Source organism: Palaemon carinicauda, chromosome 26 (genome assembly GCF_036898095.1).
Source record: "Palaemon carinicauda isolate YSFRI2023 chromosome 26, ASM3689809v2, whole genome shotgun sequence".
Taxonomy (NCBI): domain Eukaryota; kingdom Metazoa; phylum Arthropoda; class Malacostraca; order Decapoda; family Palaemonidae; genus Palaemon; species Palaemon carinicauda.
Window position 1 is genome coordinate 87,851,692 of NC_090750.1, and position 24,247 is coordinate 87,875,938.

At 42.7% G+C, this 24,247-nt stretch overlaps 1 protein-coding gene across 2 annotated transcripts in view; it reads right to left on the reverse strand.

The window, feature by feature from the left end:
- Mfap1 (Microfibril-associated protein 1) overlaps nucleotides 1-24,247 on the reverse strand; it is a 66,586-nt gene that overhangs the window by 5,233 nt on the left and 37,106 nt on the right. The window contains exons 3-8 of one of the 2 annotated variants that reach the window (XM_068349924.1): nucleotides 23,760-24,125; nucleotides 23,200-23,373; nucleotides 22,376-22,582; nucleotides 20,255-20,353; nucleotides 19,706-19,861; nucleotides 16,202-16,432 (exon numbers count right to left, since the gene is read on the reverse strand). In XM_068349924.1, the coding sequence (XP_068206025.1) occupies nucleotides 16,211-16,432; nucleotides 19,706-19,861; nucleotides 20,255-20,353; nucleotides 22,376-22,582; nucleotides 23,200-23,373; nucleotides 23,760-24,125 (1,224 nt within the window). In that variant the 3' untranslated portion in view covers nucleotides 16,202-16,210. Of the gene's footprint in view, nucleotides 1-16,200; nucleotides 16,433-19,705; nucleotides 19,862-20,254; nucleotides 20,354-22,375; nucleotides 22,583-23,199; nucleotides 23,374-23,759; nucleotides 24,126-24,247 lie in introns of those variants that run through there. The other variant, XM_068349925.1, reaches the window with a different exon arrangement.

Consider the following 24,247-nt stretch of genomic DNA (forward strand, 5'->3'; position numbering starts at 1 on the left):
CCAAAGATCCGTAAACCACTCCCTCCGAGGCCAACAGAGAGCAACCAGTGTCATCCTGTATTACAGTAACACCCAAAACTTGTTTATCATTACTCAAATCATTGAGAATGGGGGAACTTGTAAAAATCACTAATTTCAAGAGCAATTTGTATTTTTTTTTTAACTATACAAGCACAAGTTCTTTAATAAGAGTGTGACTTTAGCTAAGCTGGAATGCCGGTTAAAGTTTTAATGAGGTAGTTATGGCTACTGGGGATGGGGGGGGGATGTAACCCAGCTACACAACAGTCTGCTAGCCACTCGCTTTTGACATCAGGAGGTGGTTGAAGCAGGAGGTGTAAATTAAAAGTGATGACTGTATACTTACAAAAAATTTAAATTACTTTAATAATTTGTTATTTGTTCCTTATAGAATACAAACCATCATACTTTAATATGAGGCTCAACCTAAAGAGGAGAAGTCCATATGAATCGAAAACTAGCGGGTTAAACTTTCTGAGAAGTGTCAGAGTTTGGGGATGTCATTTGCATTAAGTTTAGCCCATACTAAGTGAACCTGGTAAACAGTCAAAGAAACTAATTCCTTGTAAACTATAAGAGAAATGGGTCTGCATATATTCTATCCATCCAAGCTGATACTTCTTAACAAATCTTGTCTGTAAAGAAAAGTTACTCAGTTATGAAGTTTACCTGCATCTAGCGTCCAGTCCAGATTATGATGGTCATGATTGCTACAGCCCCAAGAAAGGGGGAAGAGTACAAAAACAGTCATTCTATCTTTCATTCTAGGTTTATGTCAAAACTGCTATTCTAGAGATACTTTTTGTCTCATGAGGAAACTAGGCTGGCTACACCAAGCTGTTGAACAGCTACCACCTGACCCAGGATAAAGGTATCCAAAGACTTCAAAGTACTGTAGTGTATACTCCTGTAAGCAGTGGGAGGTGAAGGCTGCCTAGCATTTCCAGGTTCCTTCCTTCAAAACCTGTGCCACCAACCGGATCTTATTGAAGTTAGAGTGGACTTTGTGAGGCCTTGCCTGAGATGGCCCTCAAATCCTATTGTTGGTTTAAGGAAAGGCACGTCTGATGGTCTTACAAAGCCAGAACGAAATAGAGTTCTTAGATCTTTCTCTTAGCTCTATTGGTGCAAGAAAAAATCTCTGCTTCTCAAGTGTGAAACACCAAGGTAACACGCCAAAGAGCACTGATAAGACAGAGAAACAAGAGTTCATAATTCACACTGGATGCATCTTGGAGAAAAGAGATAGAGGACTCAAACCTTGTAATGTGGAATGCTGTGTTCTGGGTATTAGCTACAAACTTGGGATCAAAAGAAAAGGAGACCTCCTTCCATCCCTCTGAATGATCTGTGACATTTAAAATGCCATGCAGCCCAACAGCCTGCTTTGCTGACACCAGTCTCAAAAGCTAGTGCGAGGGGCAGGCAGAAGAGGTTTGTGAACTCGGGTATGATCCCACTCTGAGGGCCTGTGATCCAGGGATAGACAAGACTGTTTAATGCTCCTCATGAGCATAGACAGTCCCTATGATAAAGAAAGGTCTAACCCATTCAGTCTGCAGACCTGGCTAAATCCTGAGTGATAGTCATCCCTTGGCAATTAAAGTTGCCTGTTAGCCCATTTCTCTCACCCAAATGTGACTGGCTGACAACTCCCCAGCAAAGAATGTTGTCCTAAAATGTATATATTTTGTCTGCTCATAGAGCTAGATGTAAGCCAATATGGTCGTGTTGTTGCAACAATCCACCAGATGTCTCCTCAATGATCTTGGAAACCTTGCAGTGCAATAAAGGCTGCTAGCCCAAGGACATCAAATAGTAGATGCTTCTTCTCATGCCGACACTGCTGAAATGATACTGTCATTCAGGAGTGTGCCCCTCCATCTCTTCAATGTATCTGAGCACAGGTGTGCATCAGGAAGAGGAAAGTTGAGTGGGACTCTCCTATGAGGGTTACTCATTAGCCAACAGGAGAATCATTCAACTCCTATGAAGAGGGATGGCAATCCAGTAATTCAAGAGATCCCTGGTGAAGGGGCTTATTTGAGGCACGAGCTTCGTCATTGAGGAATGATGGCTGAGAAGATTCTGCCCACACTGTGAAAGATCTGAATGACTGGGCTCATCGCTCCAGATGCACACTCCCCGGAGTATGAGACAGGGGAGTAAGAGCAGGAGCTGCAAAAGCAAATGCACCTGATAAGTGGATGTAAGAAGCAAAGCTCTCTTCCTCCCCCTCAAAGTATACATCTGTTACCACAAGGAAGCCACAAGAATGATGGAAAACAAACATGCCCTTAGAAAGAGCACAGAAAGGGAATTTACAGCCGGTTTGACAAAAAACACTGAATGTAAAGTCCTTCCTCCAACAAATGAGTGTTTTGCCTCACACTAACAATAAACAGCCAGTACAGTATTCACTTCCTGAAAGAAAACAAAAGTGAAAAGTTTACTTGAGACACACTGGTACATCCATACTCGATGCGACCGAAAACATAACTGAAGACACTTTATTATTATTATTATTATTATTATTATTACTATCCAAGCTACAACCCTAGTTAGAAAAGCAAGATGCTATAAGCCCAGGGGCTCCAACAGGGAAAAATAGCCCAGTGAGGAAAGGAAATAAGGAAATAAATAAATGAAGAGAACAAATTAACAATAAATTATTCTAAAATAAGTAACAACGTCAAAACAGACATGTCATATATAAACTATTAACATAAAAAACAAACATGTCATAAATAAACTATAAAAAGACTCATGTCCGCCTGCTCAACAAAAAAGCATTTGCTCCAACTTTGAACTTTTGAAGTTCTACTGATTCAACCACCCGATTAGGAAGATCATTCCACAACTTGGTAACAGCTGGAATAAAACTTCTAGAGTACTGCGTAGTATTGAGCCTCGTGATGGAGAAGGCCTGCCTATTAGAATTAACTGCCTGCCTAGTATTACGAACAGGATAGAATTGTCCAGGGAGATCTGAATGTAAAGGATGGTCAGAGTTATGAAAAATCTTATGCAACATGCATAATGAACTAATTGAACGACGGTGCCAGAGATTAATATCTAGATCAGGAATAAGAAATTTAATAGACCGTAAGTTTCTGTCCAACAAATTAAGATGAGAATCAGCAGCTGAAGACCAGACAGGAGAACAATACTCAAAACAAGGTAGAATGAAAGAATTAAAACACTTCTTTGACAGGTAAGGGGGCGGGGATCCTTGCCCTCGATCCCACCTGTCTCTAACTGCTCAATAAACAATTCAACGGCCATCCAACTTTTGTGCGGATACATGCTCCCTATATAAAGGCCGATTTTTTGTATCCGAGAAGGAACAAAATAATACTTAGCACAAATGAACGTAGGAAAAGATCCAACAGTCACGGAAGCAGTGCAATTGCATTTCTGTACTTATTCCAGCCAAAGATATATCACCCAGGGCTTCTCCCTCATGCCACCTATTGTTGACCAACTACCTTATTAACAAATCAATGGCCCTTCCAGCACCACTGAAAATATATTCCTATTTCATTACCCGAAAAGTTTGTATATGCATAAGAACAAATCTATTTCTTTAACTATTGAATTAATAAAAACATGACAAATTCGTAGATAATTTGTATTTTTCCTAACTATACAAACTTTAGCTATTTATATATGGTAATTACTTCGGCGTAGCTGAATGACGAGCCATAAGAATTTTAACGAGGGTTTACTACCCCACCGCTAGTTAGCGGGGGGGTAGGGAGGGGTAGCTTGCTACCCCTCCCCCCTCACACACACAGTGAGTGCTTCACTTTGCTTAGAGGTAGGACTTATCCCGGGGGACAGGGCTGGCAGGCAAATATGTGTAAATAGCTAAGGTTTGTATAGTTAGGAAAAATACAAATTATCTACGAATTTGTTAATTGTTCCGTAACTGAAATACAATACACGCTATTTACATAGGGTGACTTAACCCTTAGGAAGGGTGGTAAGTCCCTGTCATACTGGCTATGGCTTGCCCTTGGAATCCATACTCGAGTTTGTACGTACTCAGACAATAGAGAGTCCCTGCTCCTCGCTAGCAGCTGTGAAACTGCTGCGGCCTACGTAAGGTGTGTGCGAAGGTGAAAAGTGACTCGTCCTAGGAAGTTGACCTGGAGTTCCTCAGATGGAAATCTAGGCTAGGACTCTCCCAGTACCACCTCGTCAGGGTATGGGGACATGACAGTATTACACTTAATATTAGGAACACAAGGAAGCATGGTTTACCTGCAGTGGTTTGAGGTCAGCTGTGCAGAGAACCCAGGATGCTGCTTTCTCCAAGGGAGGAGAGGATGAAGAAAAGAATAAAGGCCAGGCATACCTTTTCATTCATGCAGACTAAAACCGGGTAACAATGCCCTCAACCTTCTGCTACTTGTCCATTAAGGAGCTTGAGGTTTAGACCAGCTGTTGTGCAGCCACCACAGGGCCGATAGAAAACGTATCGAGCCTCCTGTGGGTCACGTCTTGCAGGTAGTGGGCTGTGAAGGTGGTCTGACGCTTCCACACCCCAGCTTGCAGGACCTGTGTCACTGAATAATTCTTCTTGAAGGCCAGGGACGTAGCTATGCCCCTGACATCATGCGCTCTAGGGCGACGTGATGGAGAAGGGTCAGGATTCAAGGCCAGGTGTATTACCTTGCGAATCCAGGCTGAGATGGTATTCCTGGTGACCCTTCTCTTCGTTTTCCCAGTGCTCACGAACAAGGCTTGAACCTGGGGACGAACTGCAGCTGTTCTCTTAAGATACAACCTCAGACTCCTTACTGGGCAAAGTAGGAGATGGTCTGGGTCATCTGTTACAGAACGGAGACTCGAAACCTGGAAAGAGTCGAACCGAGGGTCCGGCACTCCCGGGTTCTGAGTCTTGGCAACAAACTCAGGGACGAAGCTGAACGTTACCTCCCCCCATCCCCTTGAATGGGCGATGTCGTATGAAAGACCATGTAGTTCGCTGACTCGCTTGGCCGAGGCCAAAGCTAGCAAGAACACCGTCTTCCAAGTAAGGTGGCGATCTGAAGCCTGGCGTAGTGGTTCGTAGGGAGGTCTCTTTAGAGACCTGAGAACTCGAACCACGTTCCAAGGAGGGGGTCTCACTTCCGACTGAGGGCAGGTAAGTTCATAGCTTCGTATGAGAAGAGAAAGTTCCAGCGAAGAAGAAATGTCCATTCCTTTGAGCCTGAAGGCAAGACTTAAGGCTGAGCGATAGCCTTTCACTGCCGAGACTGAAAGGCGCATTTCCTCCCGCAAATACACGACAACAACCACAGAAAACTCGCCACTTCGCCTGGTAGACCCCTGCGGATGACTTGCGCAGGTGTCCAGACATTCTGTTCGCAACTCGTTGTGAAAATCCTCTCTTTTTGAGAAGATACTGGACAGTCTCCAGGCGTGAAGTCGAAGCGAAGCTACGGCTTTGTGGAAGGTGTAGGCATGTGGTTGTTTGAGTAGCTCGTGACGTGGAGGGAGTTCCCTTGGAGGCTCCGTAAGGAGTTGCAGAAGGTCCGGGAACCATTCTGCGTGATGCCATAGCGGAGCTATGAGGGTCATTGAAAGGTTGACCGATATTCTGGTCTTGTTGAGTACTCTCCTCATCAGACAGAACGGGGGAAAGGCGTACACATCGATGTTGTCACACCGTTGTTGGAAGGCATCTTGCCAGAGAGCCTTGGGATCCGGGACTAGGGAGCAGTACAGCGGGAGCTTGTAGTTCAGCGCTGTAGCGAACAGGTCCACAGTCGGGGAACCCCACAAAGTCAGGACTTTGTTGGCTACTTGAGGATCCAAACACCACTAGGTACTCACTATCTGTGTCGCTCTGCTCAGACTGTCGGCGAGCACATTCCTTTTGCCCGAAATGAAGCGAGCTGCTAGTGTGATCGAGTGGACTTCGGACCATCTCAGTATCTCTACTGCAAGATGGGATAGCTGTTCTGAAAAGGTACCTCCCTGCTTGTTGATATAAGCCACTACTGTGGTGTTGTCGCTCATCACTACCACAGAGTGGCCCGCCAGGACTTGGTGGAACTTCTGAAGTGCCAGGAACATGGCCTTCATTTCTAGCAGGTTTATGTGAAGGTACTTTTCTGATTCTGACCACAGGCCTAAGGTCCTGTGGTTCAGAACGTGGGCCCCCCACCCTTTCTTTGATGCGTCCGAAAACAACATCAAGTCCGGGGGGAGGACGAGAAGATCCACTCCCTTTCGTAGGTTCTCGTCTGCCACCCACCACTGGAGATCCGTCTGTTCCGGTTGTCCCATAGGGATCAGGGTGTCCGGGGAATCGTGTCCTTGATTCCATCGCGACTTGAGTCGCCACTGGAGAGATCTCATTCTGAGGCGACTGTTGGGAACCAGACGGGCCAGGGAGGAGAGATGGCCGAGGAGACGTAACCACGTTTGGGCTGGAAGTTCTTCTCGTGTGAGGAAAGGTCTCGCGACCTTCCTCAGCCTTGCTATCCTGTCGTCTGATGGGAAGGCTTTGTGGAGATTGGTGTCTATGACCATGCCTAGGTATACCAGTCTCTGAGAGGGCTGCAGAGAGGACTTCTCGAGATTTACCATGATCCCTAGATCTTGGCAAAGTTCGAGAAGCTTGTCTCGGTAGCGAAGAAGGGTTGCCTTCGAGTCTGCTAGGATCAGCCAGTCGTCCAGATAACAGAGGAGACGGATGCCGATCCTGTGAGCCCATGATGAAATCAGGGTGATCACCTTGGTGAACACTTGGGGTGCTGTGGAGAGACCAAAGCACAGCACCTTGAACTGGTAGATCTTGTCGTCTAGGCAAAATCTTAAGTATAGTGTATAGTGATGCCTCAGGATACGAAAGTAATCCGTTCAGGATACGGTTTCGTATCCTGAGTCCCGTTTTACATGTAAATAGCCTAATACGTTCCAAGCCTTACGAAAAGACACCTTTTCTTTCATAAACATGTTAAACTGTAGTAATAAACATGCAATACAGCCATTTCTATCATTCAATAATTAACCCAACTGTTCAGAAACCACTATGAGATTATTCAATAATGTAGTTATAGCCTAGTTATCCCCTCCAAGCCCTAAGAAAACGGTCCGTTTTCTTTACTACTGTATAAAAGTTACGGTACTGTATGTAAAGCATTTGGATCAGTGAAGGTGTATTGTTACCTGTACGTACACCTAAATTAAGGATTGATACCCTGAAAAAAAGGTTACAGTTAATTAGTGTAACAAAAAAGTTGAAACTTACCTTTTGATTGAGACGATGTCTGATAGCGAAGTCGCGGCAGAGGAGGATGGCATAAGGCAGAAAACGTAACAAGTGACAGACTACGTACAGTAATTTACACACTTAACACGTTAACACTTAAACTTTACGAAATAAAAAAATGGCAGAAATAATTAACACTTAACATTACGTATGGAAAACTATAAAATGAAAGAAAAAATTACTTTAACACTTAACGGTAACATAAAACTTAAAATTGGATTTTTTTTTTTGCTTTTTTATAACTACGTTTTTCATATTTTCTAAATTTCTTCTACTTCTTCATCACTTACTTTTTTCTGTTTCTTTTCTTTACTTTCACCTTCTAATTCTTCATCACTTCCTCTTTTCTGTTGCTTTTCTTCACTTTCACCTTCGTCTTGGCCTACTAATACCGCTGGCCTCTTTAATAAGAAACTATCCATTGAAGCTTGTTTCTGCCTACTTTTCAACACATTTCTAAAATGCGTTAGGCAAACGTCATTGCAGTGTTGAAGCGCATGGTTGGTATAAACTTTTTCTGGATGTTCCTTTTCGACGTAGTCTGCCATTTTATGGAAACATGTGAGAATTTCCTTAATGTCTGCCATTTTCAAAGGTGTAACATCCTCCTCATCACCGCTAGAGAACTGCTCTTGAACAACACTCATTTGCATCGTCTCCAACTCCTTCAGGTCGTCCGTCATCAACTCCTCGTGGTGCTCCTCGATAAGTTCATCTATATCCTTGGCGCTAACTTCCAGCCTCATGGACGTACCAAGATGTACGATATCAGCCACCTCAGACTGCTGAATGGTTTCAGGATCGTCAACGATCTCGGCTTCGCCTCCAGGCTTCCCGAACCCCTTGAAGTCTCGTGCAGAGACAGCATCAGGCCACAGCTTCCTCCAAGATGAGTTCAGGGTACGCCTAGAAACTTCCTGCCAAGCGAGATCGATGAGTTTGAGGCATATCACGATATTAAAGTGATCTTTCCAGAATTCACGCAGAGTGAGGTTTGTACTCTCTGTGACTTGGAAACATCTCTGGAAGAGATGCTTCGTGTACAATTTTTTAAAATTTGAAATAACTTGCTGGTCCATGGGCTGGAGGAGAGGGGTGGTGTTAGGCGGTAGATATAGGACCTTTATGAAGGAATACTCGGCCAGAAGATATTCCTCGAGGCCAGGAGGGTGAGCTGGAGCATTGTCCAACACCAGCATACATTTCATAGGGAGGCGCTTTTCTTCCAAATATTTTCGGACAGTCGGACCGAAGCAGACATTCACCCAATCAATGAAAAGTTGCCTCGTTACCCAGGCTTTAGCATTCGCCCTCCACATCAAAGGAAGGTTCTCCTTGATGACTTTGTGGGCTTTGAAGGCTCGGGAATTTTCTGAATGGTACACCAGCAGGGGCTTTATCTTGCAGTCCCCACTGGCGTTTGCACAAAAAGCAAGGTTAAGCCTGTCCTTCATAGGCTTATGTCCGGGTAGCCTCTTCTCCTCCGCCGTGATGAACGTCCGACGAGGCATTTTCTTCCAGAAAAGCCCTGTTTCGTCGCAATTGAAAACTTGCTGCGAACTGTAGCCTTCCTGCAGAGTCAACTCGTCGAACGTTTTAACAAAGGCTTCGGCGGCCTTCGTGTCTGAGCTGGCTGGCTCTCCATGCCGTACCACTGAATGAATGCCAGTCCTTTTCTTGAATTTCTCGAACCACCCCCGAGAAGCCTTGAACTCTGGGGGTTCCTGCTGGGATGTTCCTTCTCCTGCCCCTTCTTCGGCCTGAGAATGCACAATATCACCGAAAATGGCGGAGGCCTTCTGGCAAATTGTAGTCTCAGTGATGGTGTCTCCTGAGATCTCTTTGTCTTTGATCCACACAAGAAGCAGCCTCTCCATCTCGTCATGCACGTGGGTTCTCTTGTTGGAGAAAATAGTGACGCCCTTAGAAGGTGCCGCTGCTTTGATGGCCGCCTTCTGCTTCAGGATGGTGCCTATTGTAGATGGATTCCGGCCATACTCCTTGGCGATCGCACTTAAACGCATGCCAGACTCGTACTTTTTACGATTTGAAGTTTCGTCTCCATCGAGAGCATCGTCTTCTTCTTCTTTCCTTCGGCAACATTCTTGGGACCCATGGCTACAGTAATACGTAATATAATACACTACATACGTTATATACAGTACTATGTATAGTAAACACTAACACAGTACAGTGCACAGTAACGAATGTTTAATAACGATAACACGTGGCGTACGAATGTACTGTATATTAACTCTACGTCAAACAAGCGAAAGCACACTATGTCTGTTAACGATACCGCGGTCGGAACGAAAAGAGAGAGAGAGAGATAAACGCCCGTGCGTAAGCAAGCTGGGATAGTTGCCGACCAATAGGAAAGCAGGATCTTATGGCGTCAGCTAGCATCTGAGTAGGGAGATAACCAATGGGTGAGCGGGAGGCTGTAAGTGAGTCTAACCAAGTTCAAAGACTGGCGGCGCGCGCTTTTTAAAATTACTCTCGGCGAAGAGTTGGGATCTCGTAAGATTTTCGTATCCTGAAATTTTATTCGTATACTGGGGCATAAAAATCTTCGAATCGCTTTTCGTATCCTGAATTTTTCGTAAGCAGAAACTTTCGTATCCAGAGGTATCACTGTACTTCCTTGAAGACGGGTGGACTGGGATCTGGAAGTACGCGTCCTTCAGGTCCAGTGTGCACATGAAGTCTTGTGGTCTCACTGCAAGCCTGACCGTGTCTGCCGTCTCCATACTGAACGGAGTCTGTTTGACAAACCCGTTCAGTGTCGAGAGGTCTATGACTGGTCTCCAGCCTCCAGACGCCTTTCTCACAAGAAAGAGTAGACTGTAGAAGCCTGGGGACCCGTCCACAACCTCTTGGAGAGCGTCCTTATTCAACATGGTCTGGACTTCTGCCCGGAGGGCCTGTCCCTTTACCGATCCCATGGTAAGGGAGCTCAATGACACTGGATTCGCTGTCAGGGGAGGTAGACATGAGATGAACGGGACGCGATAACCCTGACCAATTACGGAAATCGTCCAGGTATCTGCCCCGAGTTGCTGCCACCTTGTCGCGCAACTTTGTAGGCATCCCCCACTGGTGGACATGCAGGAGGACTGCCAATCCTAGCGTTTACGGCCTCGGCCGTTCCCTCTAGGATTTTTACCTCCTCCCCTGGAGGACTTCTTGCCACTTCTGCCCTTGGCAGGAAAGGGCTTAGACACCTTCTGCTTCGCTGCCGTTGTCGTTGTCTTCCTAGTGTCCTTAGCTGGACGGGGTTGCTGAGCTGCTGGAGGTTTGTAAGGCCTCGATGTCAGGGCCTTGTGGATGAGGGAATCCTGATTGGACTTCCTCCACCTCTCAGCGGCTAGCTCCACGTCCTTTGGCTCAAACAAGCTCTTACCGAGAACGGAAGTGTGTCTGAGCCTGCTAACATCAGAACTGGGGACCTTCTGGTGGAACCTCTCAGCCACTGCGTCCCGACGCTTGAGAATCGTGTTGGCCCACAAGCTCATGACTTGATGGGCCAGTAACTCAATGGTTCGCGTGCCTGAGAGTAAGAATGTCTCCAGTGCCTTCCTGGTACTTTCTTTGGACAGGTCCTCAGAATGTACTGTACCAGGATGCCCAGAGATTCCATCCAGATGTCCAGCCACGAAGTTGCCAGCATGGCACACTTCGCAACTTTCTCCTGGCTTAGGATCTCAGTTGCGGAATAGGACACTTGCCGGTTGGAGAGTCTCTCAAGAGGGACTCCCCCAGTGAGTTCTTCCACCGAATGGTGTACTGGAAGACTCAAACAAGTCTCCTCTAGGATTTCAAAGTACCTCCTCTGATGTACTCGAGGAGGAGGGAGGAGCTTGTTACCGGCACGATCTATTGGAGGAAGCAAGCTCAGAGAGCTGGCCCTCGACCTTGTCTCTGGCACTCTTCATCCCCTGAGACCAGGGCAAAGCTGCACTGGCCCTAGAGGGTTTCTGGGTGCCGTAGATTCGGTCCAGGACCGTATCTTTCCCTTCACAAGGAGGAATCTCTGGGTCTGAAATCCCAATGAGGTTCCTCATAAGGGTCAGGACTTGCCAGAACGCATGTTCTGACTCCTGGTGCTCTCCTCCTGACGGACTGGCAGCGAAGTCTCCCGTCCCCAGAGGCTCTTCCTGGGGAGACTCGCGGACGTTCTCCAAAGGTCTATCTGGTTCCTGTCGGGTCCTTGCGGAAGACTTGGGAACAGTCTTCGAGTCCTTCGGCTCCCTCCTAAGAGGGATACAGGACTCCAGCAATGAAGGATGTAAGGCCTTCGCCGCCTCTATACGAGGAGACTTCTTAGGAAGCGGCGGAGTTTCCCCCATTGGTGCGATGGGGGAACGGACATGATCTTCCGGCTCTCCTGAGGATGGGTAATACTCATCTGCAGAGGAGGGAGAGAAAGTCTGAGGTGGGGTAGGAGCCTTACGTAAGGACTTGCGAGGAGACAGGATAGTCCTTGGAGAAGTTACCACGTCTGGGACTCCTCTCTTCCTCTTCAGGGGGGAGGAAGTTGCCACTGATTTGTGACCCAAGTCAGAAAGCACAGGCTTCATTGCCTGCATAAGCGCTCTGACAATGGTACCAAACCAGGGCTGCTGGCTGACAGTCGCGCTGTCAGATACTCCCTCTGGAGGGAAGTGGATCGTTCGATCCCTTGGAGGAGTCGACACATGAGAGTTAGCCTGTTGAGAATCTGCAATGAAGGAAGAAGAGTCCTAGACCTGTTCGGAAACCTCCCCTCCTCCGGCGAGCGCGCTGTTCTGCGCTTGCAGGGAGGGGAGCGCGATGATGACCTGTCCGCCTGTACCCCTGATGTAACTCAGGCGTGATCGCGTTGGCGATCGGTACGCCGATCACGCTGGTGATCGCGTGAAAAGCCCTGTTCTGGATCGTGCGTAAATGAATCATGCGCAGCAGGATATTCTCGCTCGCGCGCGCACGCGTGAGCGTGGGCGCGCGAGGTTGAGGGCTCGGGCGCGCGTAGGAGATGGCGAGGGCGTGTGGCGCACAGGGGCTATCTTATGAGGCGGGGTAGAAGGCTGGATGCGAAGGCACGCTGTGGGCTGATGGGCTACTGATGAGTGCAAGTGCGCAGTAGCATGCTGGCGCGTGTCTGTCACGACCGGGCGTGGGCGTGATTGCGCAGCCTGGTGATAGCGCGAGGGCGAGTTCGTGCCTTAAGGGTGCGCAGGGGATCGTGGGCGCGCATCAGGATGTGGGCGCACAGGTGTGCGCTGTTGCGATGGACGTGCAGCAGGAACTGACCGTGCAGGTGTGCGCTGTTGCGATGGACGTGCAGCAGGAACTGACCGTGCAGGTGTGCGCTGTTGGGTTGGGCGTGCATCGCGCGCACCTGGAACCTCGCGCGCAGTTAGCAGAGAGTCCAGGGGAACCCGTGAACACCCGTGCGCTATCTTGGGAACCTCCTGGACTGCGCGCTGTGATGTAGAAGCGGGCTGGTGTGTTGGCGAGCGCGTTTGCGCTATAACAGGAAAAGCGCGAGGTTGGCGGGCATCACTCTTAGTAATATAAGTGTGTTGGGGGTCTAGAGACACCTGTGCGCTAACTTAGGTGCCTCTTGGACAGCGCGTTTATCAGGAACTACCGGGCGCGTGTGCGCAGGTGGGCGCGGGCGCGCTATTTCAGGAACTGCTGATGGGCATGGGTGCGCCGAAGGTTGTGGGCGCGCAGGGGAACCCTGGCGCGTAACTGGAACATTTGCACGCACGCGTGCAGGTGAGCGCAGTGGCGCTAAATCAGGATCAGCAGCAACAGCAGAAGGGCGCGCAGGTATAACCTGGCGCGCAAGGGTTTGATGCGCAGTTTTGCGCTCATTACCCTTTTGCCCCGAAGGGACCGGTGCCTGCGCAATGACAGGTTTAGATGGCACGTAGCGCGCATCATCCTTGAAAGGAGATGGCAGGTCAGCATGTCTGGAGGGTGACTGGATACAAAGTCCCGAAGGACGACCATCCTCCGACGGGGATCGCGAACGATCCCTGGAAAGGTCTAAGGTGGTAGCTGGCAGGAACGGTGATCGGCGAGTTGTCTCCTCCGCAGAGGACTGCGGGGATGACGAGCCGAAGAGGCGCCTCCTAACTACCTTGTGAGGAGAAGGAAGGCCTCTACGGCGAAGGGGAGGATGAGCCTTCCGCCTTATACGCCCACGAGGGGCCGTTGGATCAGAACTCTGACCTTCGTAGGGCCTCCGCAGAGGAGTCTCTGTTAGTGGACTCCCCCGGGGGGGAGAATCACCGGCAGGAGAGACCGTAGGACTTAGTTCCTCCCTCGAAGGATGTTCGGATGGGGAACCTAAGCCTTCAGCTACCTCAGCAACAACAGGCACAGGTGTTTGAGCAGAAACACTCGATGCCTCCGTTACAACAACATCAACGACCAACAGAGGATCTATCCCTGCTGTCGTCGACGATTGTTTAACAGCTGCACCCAGTTTGATCATGTCAAACAGGGCTTCCCTGGAGGGCGAACCCTGAAGCCCCAAGGAAGCCCAAAGCTGTAATAAATCATTATTATTAACAGACAATTGAAAATCAATATCCTCCTCCGGGGGAGCAGGGGCAGCTGCCTCGCTATGGGAGGCAACTACTTCTCCCGCACCCTGGGATCGGTTAACAGCAATACGGTCTACGCTACCACTCTCCGGCCTCTCGGAAGAGACCGATCGAGTGGGAGCTTCGGAGGAGGAAAGGGCCACGGAAGAAGAAGCCTTGGAATTTTCTCTCTTCAAAGAAACCTCTGAAGGAGAAAGATCCCTTTTAGCCTTCTTCTTGCGGCGCCCGGCAAACCCCTCCCACTGGGAGGTAGACCACTCCCTACACTCAATACATACGTTAGTCCTATCACACCGTTGGCCCCTACACTGAGGGCATGAGGAGTGAGGATCGGTGTCCAAGGCCGACATAAAGGTACCACAAGAGCGGCCGGCTTGTCCAGGGCACGTACGCATGATGAAAGAATAGAGGCCAACTTCAAACACACACTGAAAGAAAAAGCAAAACAAATTATGGCAGTCAAAACGGAGGAGAGCGCAGACAGGTCTGTCGTCTCTCCGAGCCAAAAGCAAAGTGAAGCACTCACTGTGTGTGTGAGGGGGAGGGGTAGCCTACCCCCCCCCCAACTAGCGGTGGGGTAGTAAACCCTCGTTAAAATTCTTATGGCTCGTCATTCAGCTACGCCGAAGTAATTACCCTATGTAAATAGCGGGGTTTGTATTTCAGTTAAGGAACAAAGTGCTTTTTAAAGCTCTTAATTTGTTTAGTCATTATGAGAAGGGAAAGCATGGGTAGAAAATAAAAAGAGCAATTGCTTCAGATGATAAAATTTCTTCACGATAATCCACCTACAACTTTACTTAACGACAGGTGAATATGGCTGGTGTAAAGCAACTCTTCTTCATCACCTGATATCCATAAACTAAGATTACCTCTAATAAAAGCATCTTCCTCCACCATAGCCTTCCACTCACAATCATCCATCACTTTATCCTGCCATCTGGTCCTTTGTCCCCTTCTTGACATTCCACTTGTTTATTTCCTCCCCCTCAACCATCCTTACTAGGTAGCCCTACTATCTCCATCTTGACTCATATTTTTACCACCCTGCCACTTTTATTTCTTCATTAACTAGTCTCTCACACACTAATCCAAAATTCTACCTCATGATCCTCATTCCTTCTTAAAGTTATATCTTTAATCATACATTGCCAATGGTTTGATACACCAGATTTTCAATTTCAGTTTAATATTGAATTCTTAAGTCACTTGCCCCTCTTATCACCTTCCTACACTTTTCCCAAGCTGCTTTTATCATACTATACTTTCAGTCTCACCTTCAAACCATCCATCCTTTAAAAGCAGATCACAAATGATTGAAATTTACAACCAGTTTTCAATCTAGGGCTCTTTTATCTTGTATAAATATGTATCTCTTCCATACTTAATGGGAAGGATAACTCTAGTTTTACCAACAATTTTCCTTCACAACACTTGATTCGAAGAGTTTTGCCATTCTCTTACCATTCTCTGAATGTTTTCATCAGTCTCTACCACAATCACCAGATCATCATGAAACTATTATTCTGATAGATTTTCATTCCTAGTCTCTTCACTCATTACATCCATAACAAAGCACAAACAGGAAGAGTCAATCCATAGTGTAAAACAATTCCAACTTCAAACAATTCTGACGAGGCCCAAAATTATTATTGCTGTTGTCCTTGTTTTTTCTCTTTTCATCATTTGAACCAACCTAACCAGCTTTCCATGTATTTTCCATTTTCTTCAATAACAAAAAACTACATATCAAAGGCCTTCTCCAAGTCTATAATTTCAAAGAGGAGCTTTTAATTACCTTCAGCTTCTTTTCCTGTAAGTCTTATTATAAAGACCACTAACTATACGTCTACCTCTAACGAAACTGTACAGTAATGCTCTTTACCAATCTCCACAATGACTTACCGTATCTCTCAAGAAGTATTTTTTAAAAGCCTTCAACTAATGTTCTCAGTTTGATTCTTCTATAATTACCATTCTCAATATCTCCCAATCTGTTGAAACACATTCAACATCAGATTCCCTCCTCACTCTTTTGGCATTGCCTCCCCTTACCATTTTGTCTTTAACAGTTTCAGTATCAATTCTTACCCCTCTATACTAAGTACATGCAATTTCAATACTACTATTCATCCCCAAAAACTGACCAATCCAAGAAAACTAAAATATACATTATTATTCTTTCCCTTCACCATTACCTCTGGTATTCTTTACATACTAAGGAAGATAAAATTTAATTCTACAGGTTGATCTACATATACTTTATTAAAAACTAATTCTTTTTTGTACATACGTCTTAAATCTATTTTCGCACCGTTGTTGTGTTATTAGTACTCGTTCCAGTGCGTTTCTTCAGAGCTGTTCTTTCAAATAGCTGTTTCATTCCACCGGCATTGCTGTTGAAGAATTTGTGATTCATCTGTGTGTCTGAAGCCCAAGGAGAGTCAAACGATGTTGTGTCTTGGTCAACCAAATGCGTGTACTTCGTGCGACCTGAACGGCCAAAGTTTTTCACTTGCATAACCTGAAAGAAATTACAACATTCCTTTGAATTTGAAGTCATCAAGGCAAAATAATTCTACCAAAATACAGTTCAACATAAATCCTAAGATTAATAATGCCCCTAATTTTAAGATTAATAAGACAAACTTTTTGAAACTTAGATGATATAGCATTACGAAACCACTGAAATAAAATCATATTTTTAAATATTTTGTCATGAAAGGCACCTGAATAAATTAACACTTACATATAATTTAAATACAAATCTACAGTATATACTAGTTTTATAAACACCTTAACTGTTAACCAAGATAGGCAGACAAGTGATCTTAAATAACACCTGTATTCTAAGAGTAGGTGTAAAGCCTTTCCTAATAATGCTCTAGTTGAAACCATAAAACAGCTGCTGAGATCAGAGGCATAAATCCATTTCAAAATGTTTTGTAGGTTAAACAATTTTAACCAAGTTAGAATTGAATATACTGTACAGTATGGCAGTTTAAATGGGATTTGTGAAATCATCACCACATAATCACAAATTTCTAAGTAATTTGTATTTTTCCTTACTATAGAATGGCTGTAAAACATTTAACAAGATAAACATAGTTGCCTGTTGGGTGGCAAGTATGCCCTGCCCACCCAAAAGGTAGAGCAACTACCATTTTGACCTTTAACTTAGGACTTGCAGGATAGTTAAGGCAGGCAGTGTAACTTGAAGCACTCAAGTTTTTATTAGTTAGAAAAAGCACAAATTACTATTAAAAACTTGGGATTTGTTATTACAAGTAATACAAACCATTGTCCTTTAATAGGAGGCTTTTTTTAGGAGGGAGGAAGTCCCTATAATCAAGACTGGCTGGTGAACTAAACCATGAGAAGTAAAGGTACTTTGGTCCTATAGAGAAGCGAAAGTCACGTAGCCTGTCAATCTCCTAATTACCTGAGCATGATGTCACAGGTGATAGGATTGGTTCCTACCAGAAAACTGGTGGGCAGTCACTGAAGAATCTATATCCTTCAAGATATGGTGTCTGAATATATGGGCATTTATGAGAAATGGGTTTGTATACATTCTATCAATCCTCCCTTACGATACCTCAATGACAACTTATTTTCGAAGAAAATTACTCAGTGGGGTTGCTTTCCTGCATCTAAGGACAAATCCAGTTCATAATGTCATAACTGAAGTCTATAAAACCAAGGATCAACATCTTTTTATTGCTAAAATTGACAACTTTTTTTTCCTTCAAAAACTTAAACCATTACAAAGAGGATCAGACTAGAAAAGGTCAACTAAATGCCATTCTCATTGACAGGTAAACTCAGTCAATTTCGTGTTTACTCAGACTTCTACATAAGCAAATGGTGAAAACGAAACCACTTTAACTGGATTGGATTTATGAATTTTTCCCAGAAGGCCTGTTACTGGGACCTTAGAGGCAATTCAGCACCCACCTGCAACAGGGGAAAAATACCGCAGTTGCACCTGAAGGAAAAGTTCAATGCTTGGGCAGCACGATGGAAGAAAGGAAACAAATCCATTTGTATTGTAAGAGTACGAAGGTATGAACTACTACTTCAATTACTTTATAAACAATCCTCAATGATACAATTCAGGTCCAACTGTACAAGATAGGATATAGGAGTACGAAGCTTTTTATGGAAGTTCTTAAAAAAAATTCAAAGCTTTCATTCAACAGCAACCTTTACAGCACTAACTTGTAGCAGTTTACTGTGTACCTTTTACTTTTCCCAGGAAACCTAAAATACAATTACCAAAATAGTTTTATTTTGTGAAATTATCTCAAGGTGCCTTTTTTAAAAACTCTTCCTGTTGAAGGTATCACTAGATTACTGTTGCTATGTTCGCTTTGGAAGACTGAACCAGAGAGAGGCGGTTCTGATGGTCACTTGAAGTGGTATAGGAGATTCATAAAGCAATCATAAGGATGAAATGGTGGTTTAAAAATCTGGTTAATTTCTTGGAAAATAAGACTACTTATAAGCCCTTTCATTAGGAAATGAGAAGTAGCTCAGCTTGTCACTGAAGAACCGATAAATATTCCTCACCCTCTTCATCTCCAAACACTTAAAGTAGGAACCAATACACATGTTCATTACTTCAAGACTGGGAATAAATTCACTGTATTCAGTAATGTCTCCTCATGAGTGGCTTTGCAGGAACAAGAGACTTGAAGAGCAAACATTAATAGCTATCAAAAATTAATGGAGCATAGATGACCACACAGAGGAGGCCAACTAGCCTCTGATCATCCATATTGAATAAGCTCTCGTTGATAGCAAATGAGTCTTTAATAGGATCAAGTTATCATATATACTCATTGAACCCACATACAGACACCATGGCTCTGTAGGATAGGGAGACCTTTTCAGAGGTCCCTGATTGGACATGTAACATCTTTAATCTCATAAGATAGGAAAAGATTTGATGAGCCCCACAAGAAATACCGAATTCAGTCACATTTTTTATTTGCTGCTGGCCACCACCTAGCTGGACATTGTTTTAAGTGTCCGACTGAGGAGGAAAGAGGACAAGCAAAATATGCAACAGACGAATGGCCAAACCAGTCACTTTTGATGCCTGACCAGAGCCTCAGGAGGTTCTTTAGTCTCCAGAGCCATTCATTGCAGGCATATTCTCCCTCAGATGTGTGAATAATCTTTCTATACATATTGGTGATAATATGCTTACATCTTCAATATTAATTGTTCAACATAACTATTGTGTTTATCCTTATTTATTTCAAGTGAATTTTAAGAACCAATAACTAGTTAATTATTTCCATTATTTATACCTCAACCCCTAGATTTTCTATTTAAAAAGCTGTACTCAAGAGCTTACAACAGCAACTTTTAGTTACTTTGTCCTAGTTATTATTACTGTATATATAAAAATTTAATAATTTTGTTGATAAAAAGAAATAAACATGGGAAAAAAGTGGGACATGAAATGTTCCAGTCTATTCTAATTTTTGGCATAAAATGTTTGCCTGAAAAAAAACCCAGTTAAGATTGCTATATATGTAGATGGATATGATTGATAGATTTGTATGAAAAAAAAAAGTTTTATAAAAATACACAGTATTCTAAAATTCTTTCCTAATTACTATATATGAATTGATTCTCTCAAGAAAATTAAACATTTCTGGATTCTGAACACAATGTCTATAGCTCACACAAAGCAAAGGTCAATTTCTGTCTACTGATGAGAATATTTCTTATAGGATTCTAAACATTTAAGAGGTAAATCAACTGAGCACACTTCTTAACATACCTTTGGAAGAATAGTCTTATCAAAGTGATCTTCAAGTGTTGCACCAGAGAAGTCACGTTTAAGAACTTCCTCTTCATTGTCCAAGAAGAAGGATCCTCTGTGATAGTACTTTTGTAAGAACTTGTACTTCCCTTTGATGGCTTTATTAGTTATCATCTGAAAAGATATTTAAAAGCAATTAAAATATGAACATTTGTGACAAAATTACTCTATATAAGATGGTTTTGTATGTAGTATCATAAAATATATTACAAATATGACATGTGGTATATACCATCTTCAAATTGTATTGATTGATAGTTCTCAAGTAATGTAATGATAGTTCTTTAAAAAAAAATTATAAAAAAACCTCAAGGTATAAGGCTTACAAATCCCAGAAGAAAAGTTTATGTTTATAATGATCTGAAGCACAATATACCACACAAAGGAAGAGAGATTTTGATAAAACCCAAAAAGTTTTCCAATAATACTAAAATCATGTAGAGCCACACTCTCAAAACCCCCTGTGTTATTTTAAGCTACAGATATTAAAATTGCTCTTTGTATCACCTTGGGATTGTTACGTAGCTCTATTCTTCTTTCCTCTTCAGTCATATTTCTCAGCTTATCAACCTCTTCATGGTCTTTCTCTGCTGCTTCACGTTCCTCCTGAAACACATATTTTAGCAATAAAAAATGCCAATAGATTGTTTCTAGTCTTTTTATTCAATTGCATAAAACATCATTGAAAAAATACTAAACTGCTTGACTGTATCTTTTTTAATAACCTGATAAGCAAACTGAAGCACAAGAAAATAGCTGTACTATATAAACAGATCCTTATAAAATATAACATCTCTATAAACAAAAATTTTTTTTATCATAGACAGAAGAGAAGATGGATGTGGCAAAGATGAGAATGTTGAGATGGATGTGTGGGGTGACAAGAAGAGATAAGATACGGAATGAGGTAATTAGAGGTACCACAGGAGTTAGAAAACTATCAGATATGATCCAAGAAAGTAGACTGAGGTGGTATGGTCATGTCATGAGAAGAGATGTGCAGTATATTGGGAGGAGAGTGGTGGAAATGGAGGTACGGGGAACGAGAAGGAGAGGGAGACCAAAGCGAAGGTGGATGGACTGTATCAAGGATGACCTTCGATCAAAGGGATTAACCGGTGATGAGGTGTGGGACAGAGGTAGATGGAGAAAGCTGACCAGAAACATTGACCCCACATAGAAGTGGGAAAAGATGTAGACAAAGAAGAAGAAACAAAATTTTTTTTATCATACACAATCCAATAATTAGAAACAACTCTAAAGAGTCTTGAGTGAGGAAAGATGGATGTTAATATTCCTAAAAACCATGAATTGAACACGATGTAATTGGGGGAAAATGTGAGAATCGTTGGAAAATAAATTTCCATTTTATCCAAAGGCACCAAACAGGAAACCAAAAATTATAGGTAATATAAAATAGATAAAGTATTATAGGGGCATAAAAGTTACTCATTGTACTAAGAAAGGCATACATTATTATTTTGATTAGGAAATTAAGATTGGAATATTGCTGTATGAAAAAGAAAGTGATTAAATAGAAGACCAGTTTTTAAGTAATATCTGGATGATGGAAAGTTCCATAAGTATGCATTAAGAGTAATACAGTAATTCTTTGCCATATTGCAGTTCATCTATTGCTTCCTCAGTACATTGCAGATTTATAAATGTATACATAAATCTATATAACGGATTCCTCTTTAAAGCACTGGTTTCTGACGGCAGATAAGTTTTATATTTTTATAATTTAATTATTGTTTGTTAAAACTAGTAATTTTTAGTCTTATAAAAGCTTAAAATAGTCATATTTGGCGATTTCTTAGAATGGAACACCCACAATAGCCAAGGGAGTACTGTACTATGTAACAGTTTGGGTGACAGATGTGACTAGGAGAATCATAGACAAGCAACATTACTTAGTACAGTAGGGTACTGTATACCATGGAAGATTTACAGTAAAATGGGATTTTAATTTAAAAACTAGATTCAAAGGTAAAGATCAGTGGGAGTTATAACAAGGAAGAGGGTTTGAGAATAATTTATAAATCAACAGTTTTGTAAGATTCTTAGAGTGTAAGATAAAAGCTTAGTAACATATGAGGAGTTACTTAAAAATTTATAAAATCAATAGAGGTAATGTGTACGGTATTAAGAGCATATGGTATAGAGGATGAGTTGTTGAGAACAATAAATTCTTTATGAAGGGAGTGAGGCTTGTTATGAGTGCGTATGCAGGAGTGACTGGGTCCGAGACAAGGGTGTGTTGAGTCTCCATGCTCAGAGGATACTGTGCTGATCAGAAGAAATTAAGATACTAGCATAAAAATCTTAAAAGGCTTTACAAGAGAAGAAAGTTGAGAATAGGTAAAATTGAGGAAACATAAGATTATGATAGAAATATAAAATACAAAAATGGAACTTTAAATGTTAACACAGGATAAAAGAAAGGAAATAGTTGATTCATTAAGTGTTTGTGGTTAAATATGACAATTGATTGTAAGATAAGGAAACAGGAATCACAGTAATGTGTGTGGAAGGAAAGCTAGCAGACTAATATTCTTTCTGGAGGGGAAGTAAAAGGAAAAATGTTCTGATGAGAATATTTTCTTAAAAATATACAAATAAACATACCTTGTCTCTCTTCAATCTTCTTAACTCCCTTAGCTTCCACAACTCGTACTCCGCATCATCAGCTTCATCGTCAGTATTAATTGTATTCATTGGATCATTATCCACTAAGTTATTGCGCATGTTAGCAGCATTTCTGTTTTCCTGCTCAATCAAACGCAGCGTCTCTCTCCTTCTCTCCTCTACTCGACGTCGGTTGTCTACTTCTTGCTGAAAATTAAAGTAAATATAAATATGGGAGATTATATTTCTGTGCCTAGTAACCTAAATATCAGTAATTTTAAGAATGATTTGGCCATGAAATAAAGAAAGAAGGGAGACTTGGGGGCAGCTTTACAATTAAAGTGATATTGGAATCCTTTAGTGCAGGATCAGCAGATAGGATTGTCTAGTAATAACAATGTATTATTCACGCTTTTAGCTTTGTTCAGAAATGGCTTACCTCTTGAATTTTATGGAAAACATTCTGTGAGCCAATAATCCATAATTGGCTACCCACAAGTTTCAGTGGCCAGATTAAATGGTCCTATATATCTTTACATACACCAATTTTATTGGACAGAGCAAGTATAAAAAATCTTTTTAATCTTTTCTCTCCTGTATCATTTTGAAAATAATGTATATATCTTGTGTCCTATCACTTAATTGCAAACTCATAATTGATTATTAAAATGTACTAACACCTGTACTACCAGTGTTTGTGCTCCATACAACAGGCAAACATAGTACTGTACTGCTTTGTTACTTTGTTACATGTGTTTTGGGATAGAAGCATTTGTTATCACCCATATCTTACGGATACTTCAAATTTTATTAGATAAATTTACCTGTTTAACTTTGACTTGTTGTTGCTCTTTTTGATGAATCGTAACCCTGTCTTTCTTCCTGACAAAAACTGGCTTCAGTCTAGGTCCTTCCTCTTCAGAGTCGCTTTCTTCTGAGTACTCAGAACTCTCTTCTTCAGATGATTCTTCACTCCCTTCATCTTCTTTACCTAAAATCTAAACAAACAAAAATAATAATAGATGCAGAAGGTAGAAAAAACATGTGTCATCGGTGGATACCTTAATTTCAATGCCACTTCATTCCTCATTGTATCATAATGCAACCATTATTGTTTTTGATAAAAAATGCAATAGCTGTGTATTTCAAGAAATTGTACATTATATACACTATATTAAATATATACATTATATACATTGTATTAAATTATATCCTTACATAATTACATATATTATATATCACACAAAATTATTCTCAAAGTATTCAAGTAGTTTTTCTGGTTTTAATACGACTGTAATCGGCGTCAATGACCTTCGATGTCAAGATGCCAGAGAACTTCAAATCAATCAATCAATAAGACTGTAAATTTCATTAAGAAACTTACCTCCTCCTCTTGTTGAATTTTCTGTAGAGCCCTTCGGCGAATATTAAGACGTCGTGAAGCCAGTTCATTCTCGTCCACCTCGCCCTCCGACTCACTATCGGACTCGGCAAGTCGGTGACTTCTCCTGACTTCTGGGGGCATAGTTGGGTGTTCTGCCACTTCCTCTTCAGAAGCTTCGTCTTCCACCTCTTCCTTTTCCTCCATTCTCTCATCTTCTTCTACTTCTTCTTCTTTCTCTTCCTTTATTTGTACAGTCTCTTCCTCTGGTATTGCTATTTCCCCAATATCTCCTTCCAAGTTGACCTTCACCTCTCTATCCACGGTGCTTTCAGCTTCCTCACCATCACTGAGTTCAACAACTTCTGTCTGCAAAGGTTAACATAAAAGATAATTCTGTATAATACAATATACATAAATACATGCATACAAACTCAAGCCAAAGCCATTTAATGAATTACAAACAATATAAGATGGTGAGAATGTTTTCA